General features: G+C 42.5%; 1 protein-coding gene across 1 annotated transcript in view; it reads right to left on the bottom strand.

Moving 5' to 3' along the window:
- The window catches only part of DAPK3 (death associated protein kinase 3), a 923,922-nt gene that overhangs the window by 381,940 nt on the left and 521,512 nt on the right, over positions 1-20,470 (bottom strand). The window contains exon 3 of the mRNA XM_044054084.1: positions 10,212-10,572. Coding sequence (XP_043910019.1) covers positions 10,212-10,572 — 361 coding nt within the window. The remainder of the gene's footprint in view (positions 1-10,211; positions 10,573-20,470) is intronic.

Below are 20,470 nucleotides of genomic sequence, written 5' to 3'. Positions count from 1 at the left end.
TTGTGATTTCTTTTCGTTTATGGTGTACCCTAGACAAGTTAGAACCCTTTTTACAAATGCCAGATGCTTTAGAAGAATGTCCTTGTTTTCTGCCTGAATTGTTTTCTGCCTGAATTAGACAATCGTCCAGGTAAGGATATATTTGAATATTTCTTTGCCTGCAAAATGGCACTTTGTGAAGACCCTGGGCGCAGTAGATAAGCCAAAGGGCAGTGCAGAGAACTGGTAATGCAAGTAGCCTGCTTTGAAGCGGAGGTATCTTCTGCAAGATTCCCTGATTGGGATATGCAGGTAAGCCTCTTTTAAGTCTGAGGTTGCCCTCAGTCGGCCTGAATAACAAAGTCTTCGGTCCTGCATCGGTTGACGTCTTCTCTTCCATGACGCCAGGTCGTCAAGGGTATAAAAACATGCAGCCGACACCATTTTATTCAGTTTTTCTTGCCCCAGATGTCAGGTGCCCCCCAAATAGGGAGCAAATATATATATATATATATATATATATATATATATATATATATATATATATATATATAAAATGAAACAGAAATATATGAAAATGCACTTTTAGCAACATAAACTTTACCTTCATCTAAAAGCAAATACACCACAAAGGCTTTAGTATATAGTGAAGGAAAGAAAAGTTATAGAAAAAGGGGGATGGCGGGTGGGTAACCCAGACTGCAACAGTGAATACACTCAAACATCTACATTTATGGTAAGTGCACACAAATGTACTATGTTCTTCATGCTTCACTGTTGCAGTCATTACATTTGGGTAGAATCCCAAAGCTATGGATGGGAGGATGGAACTAAATAGCATTAGGAGCGGCTATAAGGACCTGCAGAACTGCAGAGGCAAAGCCTGCCCTGGATTTGGAGAAGAGATGCAAATGATAATGCTTTGTGAAGGTATGAACAGAGCTCCAAGTAGCAGCCTCTAGAATGTCTTTGGTTGGAACCCCTTTGAGAAAGGCTGCTGAGGTAGAGGCAGCCCTGGTGGAATTTGACCTGATCCCCTTGGGCACAGGTTTACCATGGTGCAAGTAGCAGAAACGAATGCAGTGGCTTATCCACTTAGAAATAGTCTGCTTTGATATAGCCTTCCCCTCTGACCCTGCAGCAAATGCTACCAGTAGTTGCTCAGACTTCCTTACAGATTTGGTCCTGTTTAAGTAGAATCTTAGTTGTCTGTGTACATCTAATGAATGCAGAATCCGCTCCCCCTTGTTCTGCGGATTTGGGTAAAATGTTGGCAGGTGAATTGTCTGGTTAACAGCCACACTGGATACCACCTTAGGCATAAAAGAAGGACTGGTCCTGAGGGACACCCTGTCTGAGTAAAATGTAATAAAAGGCTCCACAGCCATGAGAGCTTGTAGTCCTGAAACCCTTCTTGCTGAAGTGACTGCCAAGAGGAAAGCTGTTTTCCAAGATAGAAATTTTATATCCGCAGTAGCTGCTGGTTCAAAAGGGGGCAGGGTGAGTTTTTCCAGCACAAAGTTGAGGTCCCATGCAGGAGTTGGTGATCTTCTGGGAGGCCTTAAATTTTTGGCCCCTTTAAAATACTGTTTAAGCAGAGGATGAGAAAAGAGGGGAGGCTCTGTGTTGTAATGAGCCAAGATGGCAGAGGCATGCATTTTTATTGAAGAAAAAGATAGGCCCTTGTCAAGCATCTCAGTCAAATATTGTAAAATCTGAGTAATATTGGGCTTTGTTGTGTCCGTTCCTTGCGCTTGGCTCCAAGCACACAATCTCTTCCATTTATCAGCATAAGATTTTCTAGTACTAGGCCTCCTGGCTTCCAAAATGACATCCATCACAGATTTAATGGGAGGTGTTGTTTGAATAATCAAATGATCAACCATGCTGCAAGGTTCAGAGTTTGGAGCCGAGTGTGCAGAATTTGATTGTTCTGCTGAGACAATAGAGGAGGTATTTGAGGCAAGTACCAAGGAGGAAGTTGAGACATATTCCTTAGAACTGGGTACCAGTGCTGGTGAGGCCAGTCCGGAGCAACTAGGATCACTTTTGGTTTTTCCTGTCGGACTTTTAGTAAGACCTTGGAGAGAAGAGGCAGAGGAGGGAAGGCATAGACTGATAAGTTTTTTCCAACTGAAGGATAGAGCATCCACTTTCCATGCTTTCCTGTGATAAGTTCTTGTGCAGAATTTGTCCAGCTGATAACTTTGGGGAGAGGCAAATAGATCTATGTCTGGACTCCCCCATTTCTGTGTTAACATGCTAAAGATTTGTGGATCCAGTTTCCATTCGTGCAGGTCCATAAGATTTCTGTTTAGGTCGTCTGCCAGAGTATTTTGTTTTCCTGGCAGGAACTGAGCTTGAAGATATTCAAAGCTGTATGCCACAATGCCATGGCTAGTCTGGAAGGAATGTGTACCCCCCTGCTTGTTTATGTACCACAAACCGTGGTGTTGTCCGTCTTTATCAGTAGTTGTCCTGGATGAAGCAAGTCCTTGAAGGCTGTCAGAGAATTCTGAACAGCTAGCATCTCTTTCTGGATGATATGCAGATGTATTTGTTTTGGGCTCCATTTGCCCTGAATGCATCTCCCCGCCAGGTGGGCCCCCCCCAAGCATAATCTGATGCGTCGGTAGTTAGGGTTTAGGTGGCAGGGGGTAGAGTGAATGACAGTCCCTTGTTTTGGTGACATGTCTCTGCCCACCAAAGAAACTCCTGTTGTAGGTAGGGAATGAGAGGAATCATTGTTTCCAGACTGTGACAATGTTGACTCCATAAACTTTTTATGTACCATTGAAGTTTCCTCATATGCAGTCTCGCATATGGAATTAGTAGAATGCAGGATGCCATGAACTCCCAAGCCTGCAGAATTTGTCTTGCAGATAACTGGGTTTTTGTTGCCATTTGTTTGAATATGTTGTCAGTTGCCTTTGTTTGTCTGGCGTAAGGTAAGCCATCTGGGCAGTTGTATTCAAGCTTGCACCCAGGAATGTAATTATTTGAGAGGGTACCAGTTGGGATTTCTTTTCGTTTATTGTGTACCCTAGGCATGTTAGTAGCCTTTTTACAAATGCCAGATGTTGAAGAAGAGTGTCCTTGTCCTCTGCTTGAATGAGACAGTCATCCAGATAAGGATAAATTTGTATGTTTCTTTGTCTGCAGAATGCAATCATTGATGCCAGGCACTTTGTAAAGACCCTGGGCGCAGTAGATAAGCCAAAGGACAGTGCAGAGAATTTGTAATGCAAAAAACCTGCCTTGAAGCGGAGGTATCTTCTGCATGATTCCCTTATTGGGATATGCAGGTATGCCTCAAGTCTAGAGTCACTAACCAAGTGTTCCTGCCCAACATAGGCAGTAGCTGTTCTAAAGTCAGCATTTTGAATTTTGAAATGTCAAGGAATGTGTTCAAAATCGTTAAGTCCAGTATTGGGCACCAGGCATTGTCTTTTCTGGGTACCAAGAAAAGTCTTGAATAAAAACCTTGTCCTTTTTCCTTTTCTGGTACTGGTTGAATAGCCCCCACATCCATGAGGGACATAACTTGTCTCTGAGCCTCTGCCCACTGATTTTGTGGTAGATCTGGCCGTTTGGAATTGGCAAAGTATGGAAATTAAATCTGTACCCCTGGGATACTATGTTTAATACCCACTTGTCCTGGGTAATTAACTGCCAACTTTGAGCATGAAATGCTAGTTTTCCCCCCAAGGGGGCTGCCAAAAGATAAGTGCTTGGTGAAGGTACAGGGAAGTCATTGAGACTGCTTACTGTAGGATTGTGCTTTGTTTCCTCCAGATTTGGAGGTGGAGGCACCCCATTGCTTTGACCTGTAAGAACCCTGTGATTGGTATCTTGAGCCTTTTGAGCACCTGGATTTGCCTTGAGTGCTCTGCTGGACACAGGAAAGGACCAATTTTTATTAGGCCAGTGCCTACTGAACCTGGGTGGCTGCACTTGCAAGAAATCTTTTACAGTTTGCATAGATTTAGCTTTGTCTTCCATTTTCTTTAAAACCTCTTCTGCCTTATTACCAAACAGAGTACTATACTGCAAGGGGGCATTCAACAATTTAGCTTTAACATGATCAGGCAGATTCTGCTCCTTGAGCCAGGCATGCCTTCTAATCACAGATCCAGTAACTGCGGCCCTGCAAGAGGCCTCCAAGGAATCAAAACCACATTGCGAAGTATGCTTTCCAACCTGTTCTGCAATAATTCCTGTAATTCTTTACTTTCCACACAATCAGAAATCAACCTCATTTTCTGTTTCAGTAAGCCCATAACATGCTGTTGATATTTAAGCATATGAAACTGGCAGTTTAAGGCCCTAATTGCCAAGGGTGTAGACGTATAAACCTTCTTTTCCCATCTATCCAGCGCCCTGGAATCTCTATCAGAGGGGGGTAGGATTTTTGGCTGTAGAGGCCATTACACCTTTGGGACCCTGTGAAATAGTCTCTGGATCAGCAGCAAAATTTTTTAATAGAAATTTGTGGGAGTCAGGAACCCTGTAATATCTGTCTGGCTTACTAGGAGCCGGAGGTAGGGAATCAGGAGCCAAGCTTGATTTCGAAAACACATCAACAATGTCTAGTACAGGAGGTATAGCCAAAGGCCTATGCTGAGGAAGAAGGAAATCCCTAAGCCTCTTTTTTGATTCAGAGAAGACCTGACTCTCCCAGTGAAAATGTTCCCTTAAAGTATGCAAAGTTTCTCCAAAAGAGTAATCCTCAGGAGGAGATGCAGATGGGATGGATTCTTCTGCATCAGAATCCTCATAGGGTGGAACAGAAAATTCCTGATCAGAAGAAATGGAAACCTGATCTGAAGATTCATAATCAGTGCCTTGCCTAGGCCTCTTAGTGGGGGGGGGGGGGGGTGAGAACCCCTGATCAAGGTAATTAAGTCCTCAGCCATTTTGATCATCTGTTTTTTAGGCATAGGGGCCTGAGCACATGGCTCATGTGTTTTGGTTTTTAGACATAGAAGTTTTTGATCTTGTTTTTGAGGCTGGCGTCGGTTTAATATAAACATGTTGAGGCCTGAAAACACCCTCAGAAGCCGGTGCCTGCTCAGCGGGTCCGGACCCATACAAGGGAGAGACATCCGCGGGTTCAATACTCTGAGAATCTCGCGGCATACCAGACTCCGAATGGGGTCTCGGTAGAGGCCTGCGACTCAAAAGTAGCGGGTATCAGGGGCTGCGGAAGCACCTCACTGAGTACTGGCGACTAGCTTAAGAGAAGCTTCGTCGTCGGTTTTGGACCTCGACAGTCTGTCTCTGTCTTTTTCTTTGCGTTTTTTGTGAACTCTGGTAGTCGGATTGCTAACCGACGACATTTCAGGGTAACTGAATCTTGATCCAAAATATTTAGAAGCAAAAATATACCGATGCTTAATAGTGCGTTGGTTAAATCTAGCGCAAAACCGACAGCCAGGCATGTTATGGTCTGGGCCTAGGCAAGGAATACAGTACAAATGAAAATCCTTATGAGGTATTTGCTTCCCACAAGTAATGCAATTATTAACTTTTATTGACATCGGTAAGGAGCAAGAAAAAGTTTCCCCAACGGGGTACTTCACTTTAGTTTGAAGACTTCGGTTCTGAAACTCGACTGTGAAAATTTCAGGAGTCAGCCGACCGGCACTTGCGAACTGCTTCTGCTTTGGGCACCGCACGGCAAGAAAGACTGAAGAAAATGGCGTCGGCTGCATGTTTTATACCCGTGACGACCTGACGTCATGGAAGAGGAGACAGCAACCGACACAGGACCAAGACTTTGTTATTCGGGCCGACTGAGGGCAACCTGTCAGCAGATTACCCAAATGTAATGACTGCAACAGTGAAACACGAAGAACATCTTCCTTTATAGTTAAAAAGAGAGAGAGAGAACACCTTAGGAATAAATTCTGATGAGATTCCTCAGAAAAGAAGCATAACAATACAGTAAACTCACTACAATGAAGCTCAAAGCAGTCAATGTTGTTAATTTTAGACTGAGGATGTGCTAACGGAACTATTATAATTACAAAATGTTTTCAGTGAAATTATCTGTAAAATTAATTAATGAGACAGAACTCTGAAGAAGTCTCATTACTGTTAGGGAAAAAAGTGCTAAGTTTCTTACGTTTTTATAGTATAGCAGCGATCTGAATAAACTGAGTTTCAGATTTTATTTTTCTTCAAGTCATGGTTTATGTCAACAAGAACCATTGGTGTTTATCATTGTGAGGAAGTTGCATTATCATGGTGGAATTTTCTACACAGATTTGTTTTTAAAAAGAGAGAAAACTGGAATCTCTGAAGCATATGAAGGAAGTCCGGTATATGCTCGACTTACAACAGGCACACTGGTTGGGTTGACAAATCAGCATGCTCATTTTCGAATGTTAATGGCCAGTCATTGTATAATTTCTAAAATTCCATGAAATAATTAGACACAGCAGGCGAGAGTGTAATTAGTATACTAAAGTCAAAATTCTCGAGACCAGGGATACCAGATTTTGTCATACTTGCAAGCCACAACACAACTCAAGAATTTAAACCAGCTATGAGTAGTGTTGCCACCTTTCGTTGTGGAAAACACTAGATCAAGGCCAATTCCCTCGCACCACCCTTAACCCCGTCCATTTCTGCTCATCTCCCACAACATCTCCATCCATTCGATGACATCATTGTGATATCAGCTGCTACAGAATGCCCTCTTTTTCCATTCCTGAAGTCTTCTTTCTGCCGATTTACTATGCTTTTCTGTAAAAAAGCATTGTAAATCTGCAGATTTAACAAACTCTGCTAGTCTGTTTCTTTTTTGAAACAGAATACCGTTGTTTGCACAGTGTTTTCCAGATTACCAGACAATCGGATTGATTTCTAGAGAGTCCGGAAAAAAAAAACACGTGGCAACGGCTATGAGTGGGAATTCAAACATACGGGGTCCAGCGCGCATTATCCGCAGTCTAATGTCTAATAAACAAGAAAAACATATCCACACAGTAAAACATCGTACATTAAAGACCTCTACAAAAAGTTATGAGGATCATCTCAATCTTGGAACATTTCTTAAAAATCAGAATTCATGAAGATTAACATCTAACAAAAGCAATATCAGAAACTACGAAGTAGTTTTGGAATATAGGAATTCTCACTTGTAGGGAGTCTGTCTCTCTCAGCAGCTTAAATTTTCATGAGCAGAAAGTTGAAAATCAAATTACTATTTTGTCTGTATTACTGATGTCTGAATATCAACAAACAGAAATCAGCACAAAAAGAATTACTGCTGTGATTTAATCTGTGAAATACTACCAGATTTACAGGCTGGACATCAGGAAGAATACAAAAACATACAATTTTTTTTCAATATGAAGGATAAGTAGCTGGGTCAACCTGCTAAACCAAATATGGTGTATGTGGAAAACAAAGTTGTACAAAAGGCACTAGAGAAATTTTTACCCAAGTGCATCAAAGTTCAAGGAAGATAACCAGAAATTCAACTGCCAGTCCTACAGCAAAAACACACTAACATTATTAGCAATGCTTGCAAGGTACAGTCAACATCCAACATTTCTTCTAACAATTCCTGGCTCTGTCTGCACAGATCTGAAGAAGCATGATGACCCCCACAGATCAGTTTTTGCTTGAAATCTTAGCCATTTGATGTTGCCACTGTCTTATTTTTAGACTTTCATCTCTTTTTGTTTATATCTTTAGGGTTTTAGGCACACATTCACCAATGTGGATCAAATTATTTCAATTATCATAAGAAGGAACATTTAGACGTGGAATAGGATGAAGTGACTTTTGGCCACCTCTCCTATCCAAGAAACAGGCTGCAAGACTTACCACTGCCTATGGAGACCAAGTTGTAGATGGCAACTGTGGCAAAGGGAGATACTGCCAGCACAGCTATCTGGAAGCTTGTAAATAATTACATGTTATCGGTGAATATCGAAATGATTTATACAAGATGCTTGTGTTACAACTGTATTAGAACTGTATTTCATGTGTACATCAAACTGCTGGTGCAGAAGTGTATGTTGGAAAGGTTTCTGCAAAGTGTTGTTTAAAATGTTACCACAGTGTGCCTTACTGGAAGAGAACAGAAATGTACATGCCCTACTGTAACTATTTAAATCTATATATTTTAACAGTGGAAAATGGAATACAGGAGGTCAACTTCAGTCCAGCAAAACATCAGAAAAACAGCTGAAATTAAATTACTTTACGGCAGCTACATATACAATGTCTGCGCAGAGAAGCTTTCGGCTTTCGGTTTTGTCTTCGGAGTGAACTAATTACTACGGTTTTATGATTTCCAGCATCTGCCAAAGATCTGAGATCTATGTATTTTCACAGGTAGATGCTAAATGTTGCTAGCTTCCAGCAGTGGGGAGTTCACTTGGGACAGAGTCAGATGGCAAGAAATTATGTCATTCTGCAAGCTATCCCAGCAGTAATATTTAAGAGATTAATTTGAAAAGTCTCCTACAGAGACACAGCATTCTGCATTCTGTCTTGAACCTGACAGCAACAACTAGAAGATCCATTCACATCTGCCTTGCTCAAGTAAGTTAACTAGGGTATAGTAATTATCTCAGTTTCAGTAAGGAATACAGTGAAGCATAGTTTAGATGTTTTTCTTTATCTGAGACTGTCCTGCAATACCGTTTTAAATATTTCCTGTGGTTTTGAACTCTGATGTCACTGTGAATATATACTGAGTATTTTCTTGTTCTTTTATTATTTATTATTAAACATATTTAAACCTCTCACTGCGGCTCATCTTTGCAGAGATACTTAAGTTTTGAGAGTACCTGCATATTTACTTGCTGTCACTATGGGCCACTTGCTCTTGGTCAAACTACCATCTGTATTAATATTAATATGCACAGTAAGATTGGATGCCCTTTGTTAAGAGCCTTTAAGTAGCTGATAAGGAGTTGGCTGATGGCAGTGAAAACTACCTTATAGTCTGGGCAAACGAGGGCACAGCTAGTAAACTTGTGCCAGCCTTTCCCAGGTGTGTTTGCGTATGTAAATCAAACCTCAAACAGTGTGTGTGCGTCAGCTACTTGGGCAGGGACACGAAGCACTGGTTAGATAGAGAGGGTGCTGGAGGTCTTGGCTTGGCCACTCAGCTAAGGTCTCAACTCTATAGCTGTGCCACTGGGGAGTCTTACTGGGGGATCTGGAGAAAGAGGGAGAAACCAGACACAGACTGACTAATCTCCGTGTGCTCTTAAGGGAAATTACACTTGATGTAGAAAGCTGCACCTGGAATTACTGTGTGTGTACCTGTCATCCTCAGTGTACGTCCCCCACTGGTGCCAGTGGTGAGGATGGAGGCTCCTTGATTACTGGTCCAATGGTGGGTCGTCACACAACCTGTAAGGAAAGGGACTGGCACAACCACTAGTAAGTGAACTATATGTGCACACATCATGACCAGTCACATTATATGTCACTCTCTCAGACATCATGACCAACCACCATGAAATGATTTTTCCACTATCTTCACATTTCATGATAAATACTAAGACCAGGGAGTGTAGACTAAGTCACAACAAGGTTCTACCTTCAGATATATTATACCAGCCCTGCGACAGGACAGATTTGTAACTACACGGAAAAAGCTCTAAATGTATTTGGAGAGGGTAAAGAGAAGTTGGAGGACAAGATATGGCTAGGTGGAGGAGGGTTGTATAAAAAATGCACTGCATCTATCATAGCACAAAGGAACCCATGAAGCAAGACAGCATCTCAGTATGCTGCATGGCCTAAAATTGCATAGCTAAAAAACAATGCTCAAGGACAGATCTCCAAAAGCATGCATATGCGTTTGTCATGTCAGTGCCTGCTATGGCATTAATAACCCCTAAATATATAAATTAAGCTATGAAAAAAGGGCATGCGGGAACTTAATTAGAATCAAAACCAATATTGCTTATCTTATGAAGGCTGAAAGTGAAAAAGCAGACAGCAGGAAATTACTAGCAAAGCCCCATAGAAATAAAACATCACTACTATTAATATGTCTTTTTTGTATCTGGATTAGACAGGCACATGATAGAAGTAAATCTAAAGCAAGAAAAGTATATGCAATTTACTGACAAATAACACACTGATGAAATGCTTTTAAATTATCAAAAATGCTTCTTATTCTGACAATATAAACTGCAACTTCAGTGTCAACTGCACCTAATATTTCATGGCAAAGTGACTTAGAAACATCTTACTTTGAGGTCAAAGTGTGCTATCTTTTTGGAATGTAGATAATGAACACCATCCAGAATCTGCTTCAAGAACTGTGTTGCCTCTTCTTCAGTAAGTGACTCTTTTTCTGCCAGGAAGTCAAAAAGTTCACCCCCAGACACAAGCTCCAGGATAAGAATCACATCGGTCTTATTCTCATAGATGTCATGCAAGGTAACAATATTTGGGTGTTTGATCGCCTGCAGGATGCTAACCTCCCGCTCAATCTCCTCTATGCTCACACCACGACGACTGGAGGAGAGACGCCGTTTTTTAATAAACTTTGCAGCATAATCAACTCCTGTGCTCTTCTCTCTGCATCTTTTCACAATGGCAAACTGCCCACTGCAAGTCAAAACAAAACAGGGAGATGCTGTAAAGCATGAAAACAGAAATTTATTTTCACAAAGGTATACAGTCATCTATACAGAAAAAAAAAAAATACTCAGACAGAATTAACTACCATATATTACTCTCCTTATTTATGTAAAAAATACTTTATTTACTACAAAACTGACGTACCAAATGCAAACTTGTGATGTCCTTCAACAAACTCAAAAGCATGGTGTGCAGGTATACAACACACAAAAATCAAACAGAGGAAAAAAATGAGGGCCTTGGCTGGGGTAAATATTTTGTATAAATTTCCATTCTATGGTTAACTACACCTAAAAAGAAGTTATGTACTCACCAAATGTTCCATGTGTGTTGTCAGTCTTACCTTCATTCTGTACTGGTTGGGTTCGAAACCGATCCTTGGTTCTGACTCAGCAGTTTACAAAAGCTCGAGGTCTTCAAGTAGCTCGTGGCTTACACCCTATCCCATGATGCACTATGGAATTCCCCAGATCTTGTTTGCTGATAAACTAGTATATACATATACAATTTTACAAGCCTAGAAGAGGGTCAGAGACAGAATTAGACACCAAATAAATCATCTTGGTCCTCCAGGAACCAAAGGCTGAGGGTAGGAGCGTGGGATGCAAGAATGAAGGTGAGAGGGACAACACACATGGAACGTTAAGGTGAGTACATAACTTCTTTATGTTAAGTCCTTCATTCTGTACTGATTGGGACAGCATTCCTAGCACCATCCTTCTTGGATGGCTCAAGGGAGAATATTCTTCAGAAGAGTGGATCCCAAAGGAGGCCCTGTCCCTGGAGAGCAAATCAACTTTGTAATGAGTGATAAAGGTCTGAGGTCTTGCCCATGTTGCTGCAGCACAAATGGTATCGATTAGCAGTTTAGCCCAAAAGGCCAAAGAGGTAGACACAGCTCTGACAGAATGACCTCTTGCTTTGTCGGGAAGTTGTTTGTTTTGGGATTTGTAGATAAATGTAATAGTCTGACAACTATCTGGAAAGAGTAGTCTTAGCAACTGGGGCACCTTTCTTTTGGTCTGAGAAGGAGACAAATAACTGGTCAGTCTTCCTAAAGTCTTTTGTTCTGTGCAAATAGAAACATAATTGCCTATGAATATCTAGTTGATGTAACATATACTCTGCCTTACTGCCATAGTTAGGGGAAGAAAACTGGTAAGTCTATAGATTGGTTCAAATTTGATTCCGAGCATACTTTTGGTAAAAAGGACAGGTTTGTACAGAGAGAAACTTTGTCCTTGTGGAGTACCATACATGGGGGTTTGATAGACAGTGCTTGTAACTCCGAAACTCTTACAGCTGAAGTTATAGCTACTAAGAAAATTGTCTTCCAGGTTAAGAACTTCAAGTCACAGGAAGCTGCAGGTTCAAAAGGTGGAAGTATCATACAGGATAATACAAAATTGAGGTCCCACTGGGGTAAAGGTGGTTTAATGGGCAGCCTTAGCGGAATGGTATCCCTCAAAAAGGCTTCGCAAAGTCTGTGGGACAACATTTGGCCCAGTTTACCCTAAATAGAAATTAGAGATCACTGCTAATTGAACTCTAATAGTAGCTGCAGCTGTTCCTTCATGAAAAAGCTTTGCTAAGAACTCCAATATAGAGGATACTGGTGCAGAGAAAGGGTCAATATGATTTTTTAAGGCCCAAGAGGAAAATCTTTTCCATTTGTTGACATATAATTTCCTCGTAGAAGCTTTATGAGAAGAAATCAGGATATGCTACACTGAAGGTGAAAGGTTAGGTAGCCTGGCTATGTTTGGAATTGGATCAGTCATGTAGTCAACTTGAGGGTTTGAAGAGAAGGATGGAGCAGTCCCGCGTCAGGAGATCCGGAACTGGGTCTAGAAATCCAAGGCTCCTCCTGAAGAGGCGGCCACAGGAAGGGGAACCAGATTTGACAAGGCCAGTAAGGAGCGAGAAGTATTAATGCCCCTCCCAATACACTGGCTTTCTGAATAAGTTTGGGTATCAATGGGAAGGGAGGAAAGACATAGAGGAGACCAAAGGGCCAATCGTGTACAAGTGCATCCCTTGGTGACTCCCCCGAAGGGGGTATTAGGGCAAAATAGCTGCATTTGGCATTCATGGATGTGGCAAAAAGGTCACAGCAAGGCTGTTCCCATTTTTGGAAAATCATTTCCGCTACCTTTTGCTTTAGGAACCACAAGTGAGGCATCAGAACTGCGTTTCTGAGTTTGTCTGCTATCACGTTGGATTTCCCAGGATATGCATTCCTATCAGAAATTGTTGGGAGGAGGTCACCCATTGCCATACTCTCTCTCGACAAAGGGGGGTAAGATCTGGTTCCTCCTTGCTTGTTTATGTACCATACAATTGACGTGTTGTCTGTATGAATTGCAATAGTACCTAGCGGAAGAGAGTACTGGAATGCTTGCAACGCTAACAGTACTGCTCTCATCTCTAGGACAGTAATGTGCAAACGGGCCTCGTGATCTCGCCAACTGCCCTGGACTGTTTTTCCCAGAAAATGCCCCCCACCCTATCTGGGAAGCATCTGTGATCACTGTGGCTAAAGGTTGTGGGAAAACAAATGGTCGACCTTAGGTCACATGAATCGAGTGAAGCCACCAACGAAGATCTCTCCTGCAAGATTCGATTCTGATATGGTGGGACATGGTTAGTTTCTGCATGGACCACCGAGTGAACAATAGCCACTGTAGAATTCTTATGTGCAGCCATGCAAATGGGTTCAAGTTTATTGCTGCTGCCATGGTCACTAAAACCTTTAGAACTGTTCTTGCCTGAACTTTCCTTTTGAACAGCAGACTGATGATCTGATGCCGAAGGGTTTGTACTCTTTCTGGGGGAAGCTTTGCTATCATTCCTGAAGTGTCTAAATATGCTCTTATAAAGGCGATATACTGAGATGGCAATAAGGTGATTTTTCATAATTTATTGTGATTCCTCACAGTAAGAGGTTGTCCTGTTCGATTCTCAGCTAAAGTGTCTTCTGTGTGGAGACATGCGTGAATGGGCGTACCTTCACTGAAGGTTGCGAGTCAGAGCTGGCAACTCAGTATGTTACAATCTACTGCCAATCATTAGTGGACTGGAGTTCCGCTGTGGCGACCCCTAACTGGGAAAAGCCGAAAGATACAACAACAACATTGTGATTCATAAATGACAGCAGAGTCTCAATGTGGTGTCTCTCGCCTTTATTAGTAGATGTTCAGTGGTGGCAGTTAAGAGCCAGTTGTCTACATAAGGAAGCACTCCTAGGCACCTCAAGTGAGCCATGACTACTGCCATGCATTTGGTAAACACTCTGGGGGCCGTAGTGAGACCAAAGGGCAGAGCTCAAAACTGGTAGTGACTGGCTCCCACCCGAAAGTGCAAACGACTCCTGGATTGCCTGTCCATTTTTATGTGGTAGTACACATCCTGGAGATCTATAGCGCACATCCAATTGTATTTTCCCAGAAAAGGGAGTACTGGCTGCAGTGTTACCATTCGGAACTTTGACTTTCTTACTGATTTGTTTAATTTGCTGAAATCCAGGATGGGCCTCCAGTCCCCTGTTTTCTTTGGAACTAAAGAACCTTGAGTAAGTTCTGGATCCTCTTTGGTCTGCGGGGACTTCTTGGACGACTCTTTTTTTGTAGCAACTTTCGTATTTAAATGGTTACCTGCTGCTACTGACTGGGTGGAATTTCTGGGATGTTTTTTGTGACTGGGACGTGAAGTGAAAAGGGTATGGAATAACCTTTGGATATGATGCTCTGTACCCATTTGTCTTTTGTTATATTTAGCCAGGCTTCTGGCTACAAAGATAAGCGACCCCCGACTGCCTCCAGAGGTTGGCAGGCAAGCCTACTTTCAGGAGCGCTGGTAGGCCTTGCAAAGGAAGGATTCCCTGTCACCCTGGTCCTGCGGACCCTGTCTGCCACTTGGCCGGTGTCTTCCATTACCCACTTCCCCCTCTGCCCCTGGGGGAAGAATCACCACGTGTGTCTTGAAAGACTCTCTGGGATTTACAGAATGTACAGTTGTGTACACTTACCATAAATGTAGATGTTCAAGTGTATTCACTGTTGCAGTCATTACATTTGGGTAATCTGCTGGCAGGTTGCCCTCAGTCAGCCTGAATAACAGTCTTGGGTCCTGCGTCGGTTGCGGTCTCTTCGTTCATGACGTCAGGGTATAAAACATGCAGCTGAAGCCATTTTCATCAGTTTTTCTTGCCCCAGATGTCAGATGCCCCCAAATGGGAAGCATAATATATACATTATACACATATACATATATATATATATATATATATATATATATATATATATATATATATACACACACACACATACATACATATCTACATGCATGTAATTTAGAACACAAAAAAATATACCACCAAATAAAAGCAAATACACCAAAAAGGCTTTTGAGCATAGTAAGAGACAGGAGAGGTATAATAAGAGAGAAAAAGGGGGCTGGCGGGTGGGTAACCAGGACTGCAACAGTGAATACACTCAAACATCTACATTTATGGTAAGTGTACACAACTGTACTATGTTTTTCATGTTTCCCTGTTGCAGTCGTTACATTTGGGTAGAATCCCAAAGCTATGGTTGGGAGGTTGGAATTGTACAGCATTAGGAGCAGCTATAAGGCCCTGCAGGACAACAGTGGCAAAGCTCACTCTGGATTTAGAAAAGAGAGGTAAATGGTAATGTTTGGTGAACGTATGAACTGAGCTCCAAGTAGCAGCTTGTAGAATGTCTCTGGTAGGAACCCCTCTGAGAAAGGCTGCAGAAGTAGATGCAGCCCTGGTGGAATGGGATCTGATCCCCTTGGGGACCGGTTTACCATGGTGCATGTAGCAGAAATGAATACAATGGCTTATCCATTTTGAAACAGTCTGCTTTGAAACAGCCTTTCCCTCTGCCCCTGCAGCAAATGCCACCAGTAATTGCTCAGATTTTCTTAGAGATTTTGTCCTGTTTAGGTAGAATCTTAGTTGTCTGTGTACATCCAATGAATGCAGAATCCACTCCCCCTTGATGTTGTTACTGTTTGATTTTATATTAATGTAATTTCTTGTATATAATTGTAAACTTATACTTCTGTTAATTGTGGGAGCTTTTCTCCCCGGGCCTCTACTGAAAAAGGACATGTATCCAGCTAGACTAGCCCGGTCAACAAATGTAAAATAAAATAAAATAAATAAATAGATTGTTCTGTGGATTTGGGAAAAAGGTTGGCAGATGAATGGTCTGATTAAGAGCCACACTTGATACCACTTTAGGCATAAAGGATGGATTGGTTCTGAGGGCCACCCTGTCTGGATAAAAGATAATGAAAAGGCTCCACTGCCATGAGAGCCTGTAGTTCTGAAATCCTTCTAGCTGAACTGACTGATAAAAGAAAAGCTGTCTTCCATGAGAGAAATGCTATGTCTGCAGTAGCAGCTGGTTCAAAAGGAGGTAGGGTGAGTTTTTCCAGCACAAAATTGAGGTCCCATGCAGGACTTGGTGCTCTCCTGGGAGGTCTCAAATGTTTGGCCCCTCTGAGGTACTGCTTTAGCAGGGGATGAAAAAAGAGAGGAGGCTCTGTGTTGTAATGAGCCGAAATGGCACAGGCATGGATTTTTATAGAAGAGAAAGATAGACCCTTATGAAGCATCTCAGTTAAATATTGCATAATCTGAGGAATATTGGGCATTACTGTGATTATTCCTTGAGCTTGGTTCCAGACACAGAATCTTTTCCATTTATCAGCATAAGATTTTCTAGTACTAGGCCTTCTAGCCTCCAAAATGACATCCATCACAGGTTTACTGGGAGGTGTAACTGGTGAAATTAGTTGATTAGCCATGCTGCAAGATTCAGAGTTTGGAGCGGAGTGTGCAAAATTTGATAGTTTTGCTGAGACAGTAGATAAGGTGTCTGAGGCAGGTACTACGGAGGAAGGTGTGACATATTGCGTAGGAGCGGGTACCAGTGTTGGCGAGGCCAATCTGGAGCAATCAGAATCATTTTCGTTTTTTCCTGTCTGACATTTAGTAAAACCTTGGAGAGCAGAGGCAGAGGGGGAAAGGCATAGACTGATAGGTTTTTCCAGCTGAAGGATAGAGCATCCACTTTCCAAGCTTTTTTGTGATGAATTCTTGTGCAGAATTTGTCCAACTGATAGTTTTGGGGAGAGGCAAAAAGATCCATGTCTGGTCTCCCCCATTTTCGTGTCAGCATGCTGAAGATTTGTGGATCCAGTTTCCATTTGTGTGGGTCCATCAGACTTCTGCTTAGTTCGTCTGCCAGAGTATTTTGTTTTCCTGGCAGGAACTGAGCTTTTAGATGTATTTGGTACGTCAAGGCTGTGTTCCACAAAGCCATGGCTAGTCTGCAGAGGGGTAGGAATGGGTACCCCCCCTGCTTGTTTATGTACCACATAACTGTGGTGTTGTCCGTCTTTATCATTAGTTGTCCTGGATGAAGAAAGCCCTTGAAGGCTGTCAGAGCATTCTGTACAGCTAGCATTTCTTTCTCGTTGATATGTAGGTGCATTTGATTTGGACTCCATTCGCCCTGAATGCATCTCCCTGCCAGACGTGCCCCCCGAGCATAATCTGATGTGTCTGCAGTCAGAGTTTGGGTGGCAGGGTGTGGAATGAATGACAGTCCCTTGTTTTGGTGACAGGCCTCTGCCCACCATAGGAACTCCTGTTGCAGGCAAGGAATGATAGGAATCATTGTTTCCAGGCTGTGACAATGTTGACTCCATAAGTTCTTTAGGTACCATTGAAGTTTCCTCATATGCAGTCTTGCATATGGAATTAGTAGAATGCAGGAAGCCATGAACCCCAAGGCCTGCAGAATCTGTCTTGCAGATAGCTGGGTTTTTGTGGCCACTTGTTTGACGTATGTCATCAATTTAATTTGTTTTTCTGGCGTGAGGTAAGTCATCTAGGTAGTTGTATTCAAGCTTGCACCCAGGAATGTAATTATTTGAGAGGGTACCGATTGTGATTTCTTTTCGCTTATGGTGTACCCTAGACAAGTTAGATGCCTTTTTACAAATGCCAGATGCTGTAGAAGAGTGTCCTTGTTTTCTGCCTGAATTAGACAATTGTCCAGATAAGGATAAATGTGAATGTTTCTTTGTCTGCAAAACGCAATTACTGGAGCCAGGCACTTTGTGAAGACCCTGGGCGCAGTAGATAAGCCAAAGGGCAGTGCAGAGAACTGGTAATGCAAATAGCCTGCTTTGAAGCGGAGGTATCTTCTGCAGGATTCCCTGATTGGGATATGCACGTAAGCCTCTTCAGTCTAGAGTTATCAACCAGGCATCCTTCCTAGCATCGGCAGTAACTGCTGTAGAGTCAGCATCTTGAATTTTGGAATGTCCAGGAATGTATTTGGAGTGGATAAGTCCAGAATTGGACGCCATGATTTGTCTTTTCTGGGTACCAGGAAAAGTGTTGAATAAAAACCTTGTCCCTTTTCTGGTACTGGTTGAAAAGCCCCCATGTTCATGAGGGACATAACTTGTTTCTGTGCCTCTGCCCACTGATTTGGAGGCAGATCTGGCCATCCGTTTGGGATTGGAAACGTGTGGAAATGAAATCTGTATCCCTGGGATACTATAGTTAAAACCCACTTGCCCTGGGTAATTAGATGCCAATTTTGTGCATGAAGTGCCAGTTTTTCCCCCAAAGGGGTGGCCAAAAGATAAGTGCTTGGTGATGGCAGAGGAAAGAGGCTGTTTACCGTACGGAGGTGCCTTGTTACTTCCAGATTTGGAGGTGGAGGCACCCCATTGTTTTGTTCTGTAAGTTCCTTGTGACTGAAACCTGGAGCCTTTGGAGTGTCTGGGTTTGACCTGAGCAGCTCTGGTGGGTACTGGAAAACACCAATTCTAAGTAGGCCAGTGCATACTGAACCTGGGCGACTGCACTTGTAGGAAATCTTTTACAGTTTGCATAGATTTAGCTTTATCTTCCATCTTTTTCAAAACTTCATTTGCCTTATTACCAAATAGACTGTCCTGTTGTAAAGGAGCATCCAACAATTTTGCTTTAACATGATCAGGCAGATTTTGCTCCTTGAGCCAAGCATGCCTTCTTATCACAGATCCTGTTACAGCGGCCCTGCAAGAGGCCTCCAAGGAATCAAAACCACATTGCAAAGTATGCTTTCTAACTTGTTCAGCTGAATGCAATAAATCCTGTAACACCTCCCCCACCAACACACAGTCAGAAATCAACATAATTTTCTGTTTAAGTAAGCCATGACATGCTGCTGATATTTAAGCATATGAAATTGACAGTTTAAAGCCCTGATTGCCAAGGTTGCAGACGTGTAAACCTTCTTACCCCATCTATCCAGTGCCCTGGAGTCTCTATCAGAAGGGGTAGGATTTTTAGCAGTAGAAGCCTTAACGCCCTTGGGACCCTGAGAAATGGTTTCAGGGTCAAGCAGTAGGGTTTTTAAAAAGGAATTTGTGGGAGTCAGGAACCCTGTAATATCTGTCTGGCTTACTAGGAGCCAGAGGCAGGGAATCAGGAGTCATGCTGGATTCTGAGAAAACATCATCAACAATGTCTAGAACAGGAGGTATTGCCAAAGGCCTATGCTGAGGAAGAAGAAGGAAATCCCTAAACCTCTTTTTAGATTCTGAGAAATCCTGACTCTCCCAGTGAAAATGTTCCCTTAAGGTATGCAAAGTTTCTCCAAAAGAACAATCCTCTGGAGGAGAAGCAGAAGGGATGGATTATTCTGCATCAGAGTCCTCATAAGGTGGAATAAATAATTCCTGATCAGAAGAGGAATCAGAAGAAATAGAAACCTGATCTGAAGATTCATAGTCAGTGCCTTGCCTAGGCCTCTTAGCAGGAGGGGGATGGGAACCCCTGATCAAGGTAATTAAATCCTCAGCCATTTTGATAATTTGTTTTTTAGGCATAGGGGTCTGTACACATGGCCCAAGCATCGTTTTTTTAGACATAGAAGTTGATTTTGGCCTAGGTTTTGAAGACGACGTCAGTTTAATATACAAATCGGTAGGCCTGAAAACCCCATCAGAAGCCAATGCCTGCTCAGTGGCTCCGGACCCATCTAAGGTAGAGACATCCACGGGTTCAATACTTAAAAGTGTCTCGCGGCATACCAAACTCCGAATGGATCTCAGTAGAGGCCTGCAAATCAAACGCAGCGGGCATCAGAGGCTGCAAAAGCACCTCACTGAGTACCGGCGACTGGCTTAGGAGAAGCTTAGTCATTGGTTTTGGACCTCGACAGTCTGTCACTGTCTTTTTTTTTTTGCGTTTTTTGTGTATTCCAGTAGTCGGATTGCTAACCAACGTTTCTGGATAGTTAAATCTTGAGCCAAAATATTTAGATGCAAAAATATACCGACGCTTAATAGTGCGTTGATTAAATTTAGCACAAAACCAACAGCAAGGCACGTTGTGATCAGGGGCTAGGCAAGGAATACAGTACAAATGAAAATCCTTATCGGGTATTTGCTTTCCACAAGTAATACAATTATTAACTTTTACTGACATTGGTAAGGAGCAAGAAAAAGTTTCCCCAACGGGGTACTTGGCTTTAGGTTGAAGACTTCAGTTCTGAAACTTGAAAATGAAAATTTCAGGAGTCAGCCGACCGGCACTTTCGAACTGCTTCTGCTTCGGGCACCGCGCGGCAAGAAAGACTGATGAAAATGGCGTTGGCTGCATGTTTTATACCCGTGATGACCTGATGTCATGGAAGAAGAGACAGCAACCGACGCAGGACCCAAGACTTTATTATTCAGCCCGACTGAGGGCAACCTGCCAGCAGATTACTCAAACGTAATGACTGCAACAGTGAAACATGAACATCCACATTTTTCCTCCCTTTTG

The sequence above is a fragment of the Protopterus annectens genome, chromosome 13.part0, assembly GCF_019279795.1.
Source record: "Protopterus annectens isolate FY-2018-M chromosome 13.part0, PAN1.0, whole genome shotgun sequence".
Taxonomy (NCBI): Eukaryota; Metazoa; Chordata; order Ceratodontiformes; family Protopteridae; genus Protopterus; species Protopterus annectens.
This window is presented reverse-complemented; position numbering and strand designations above follow the sequence as displayed.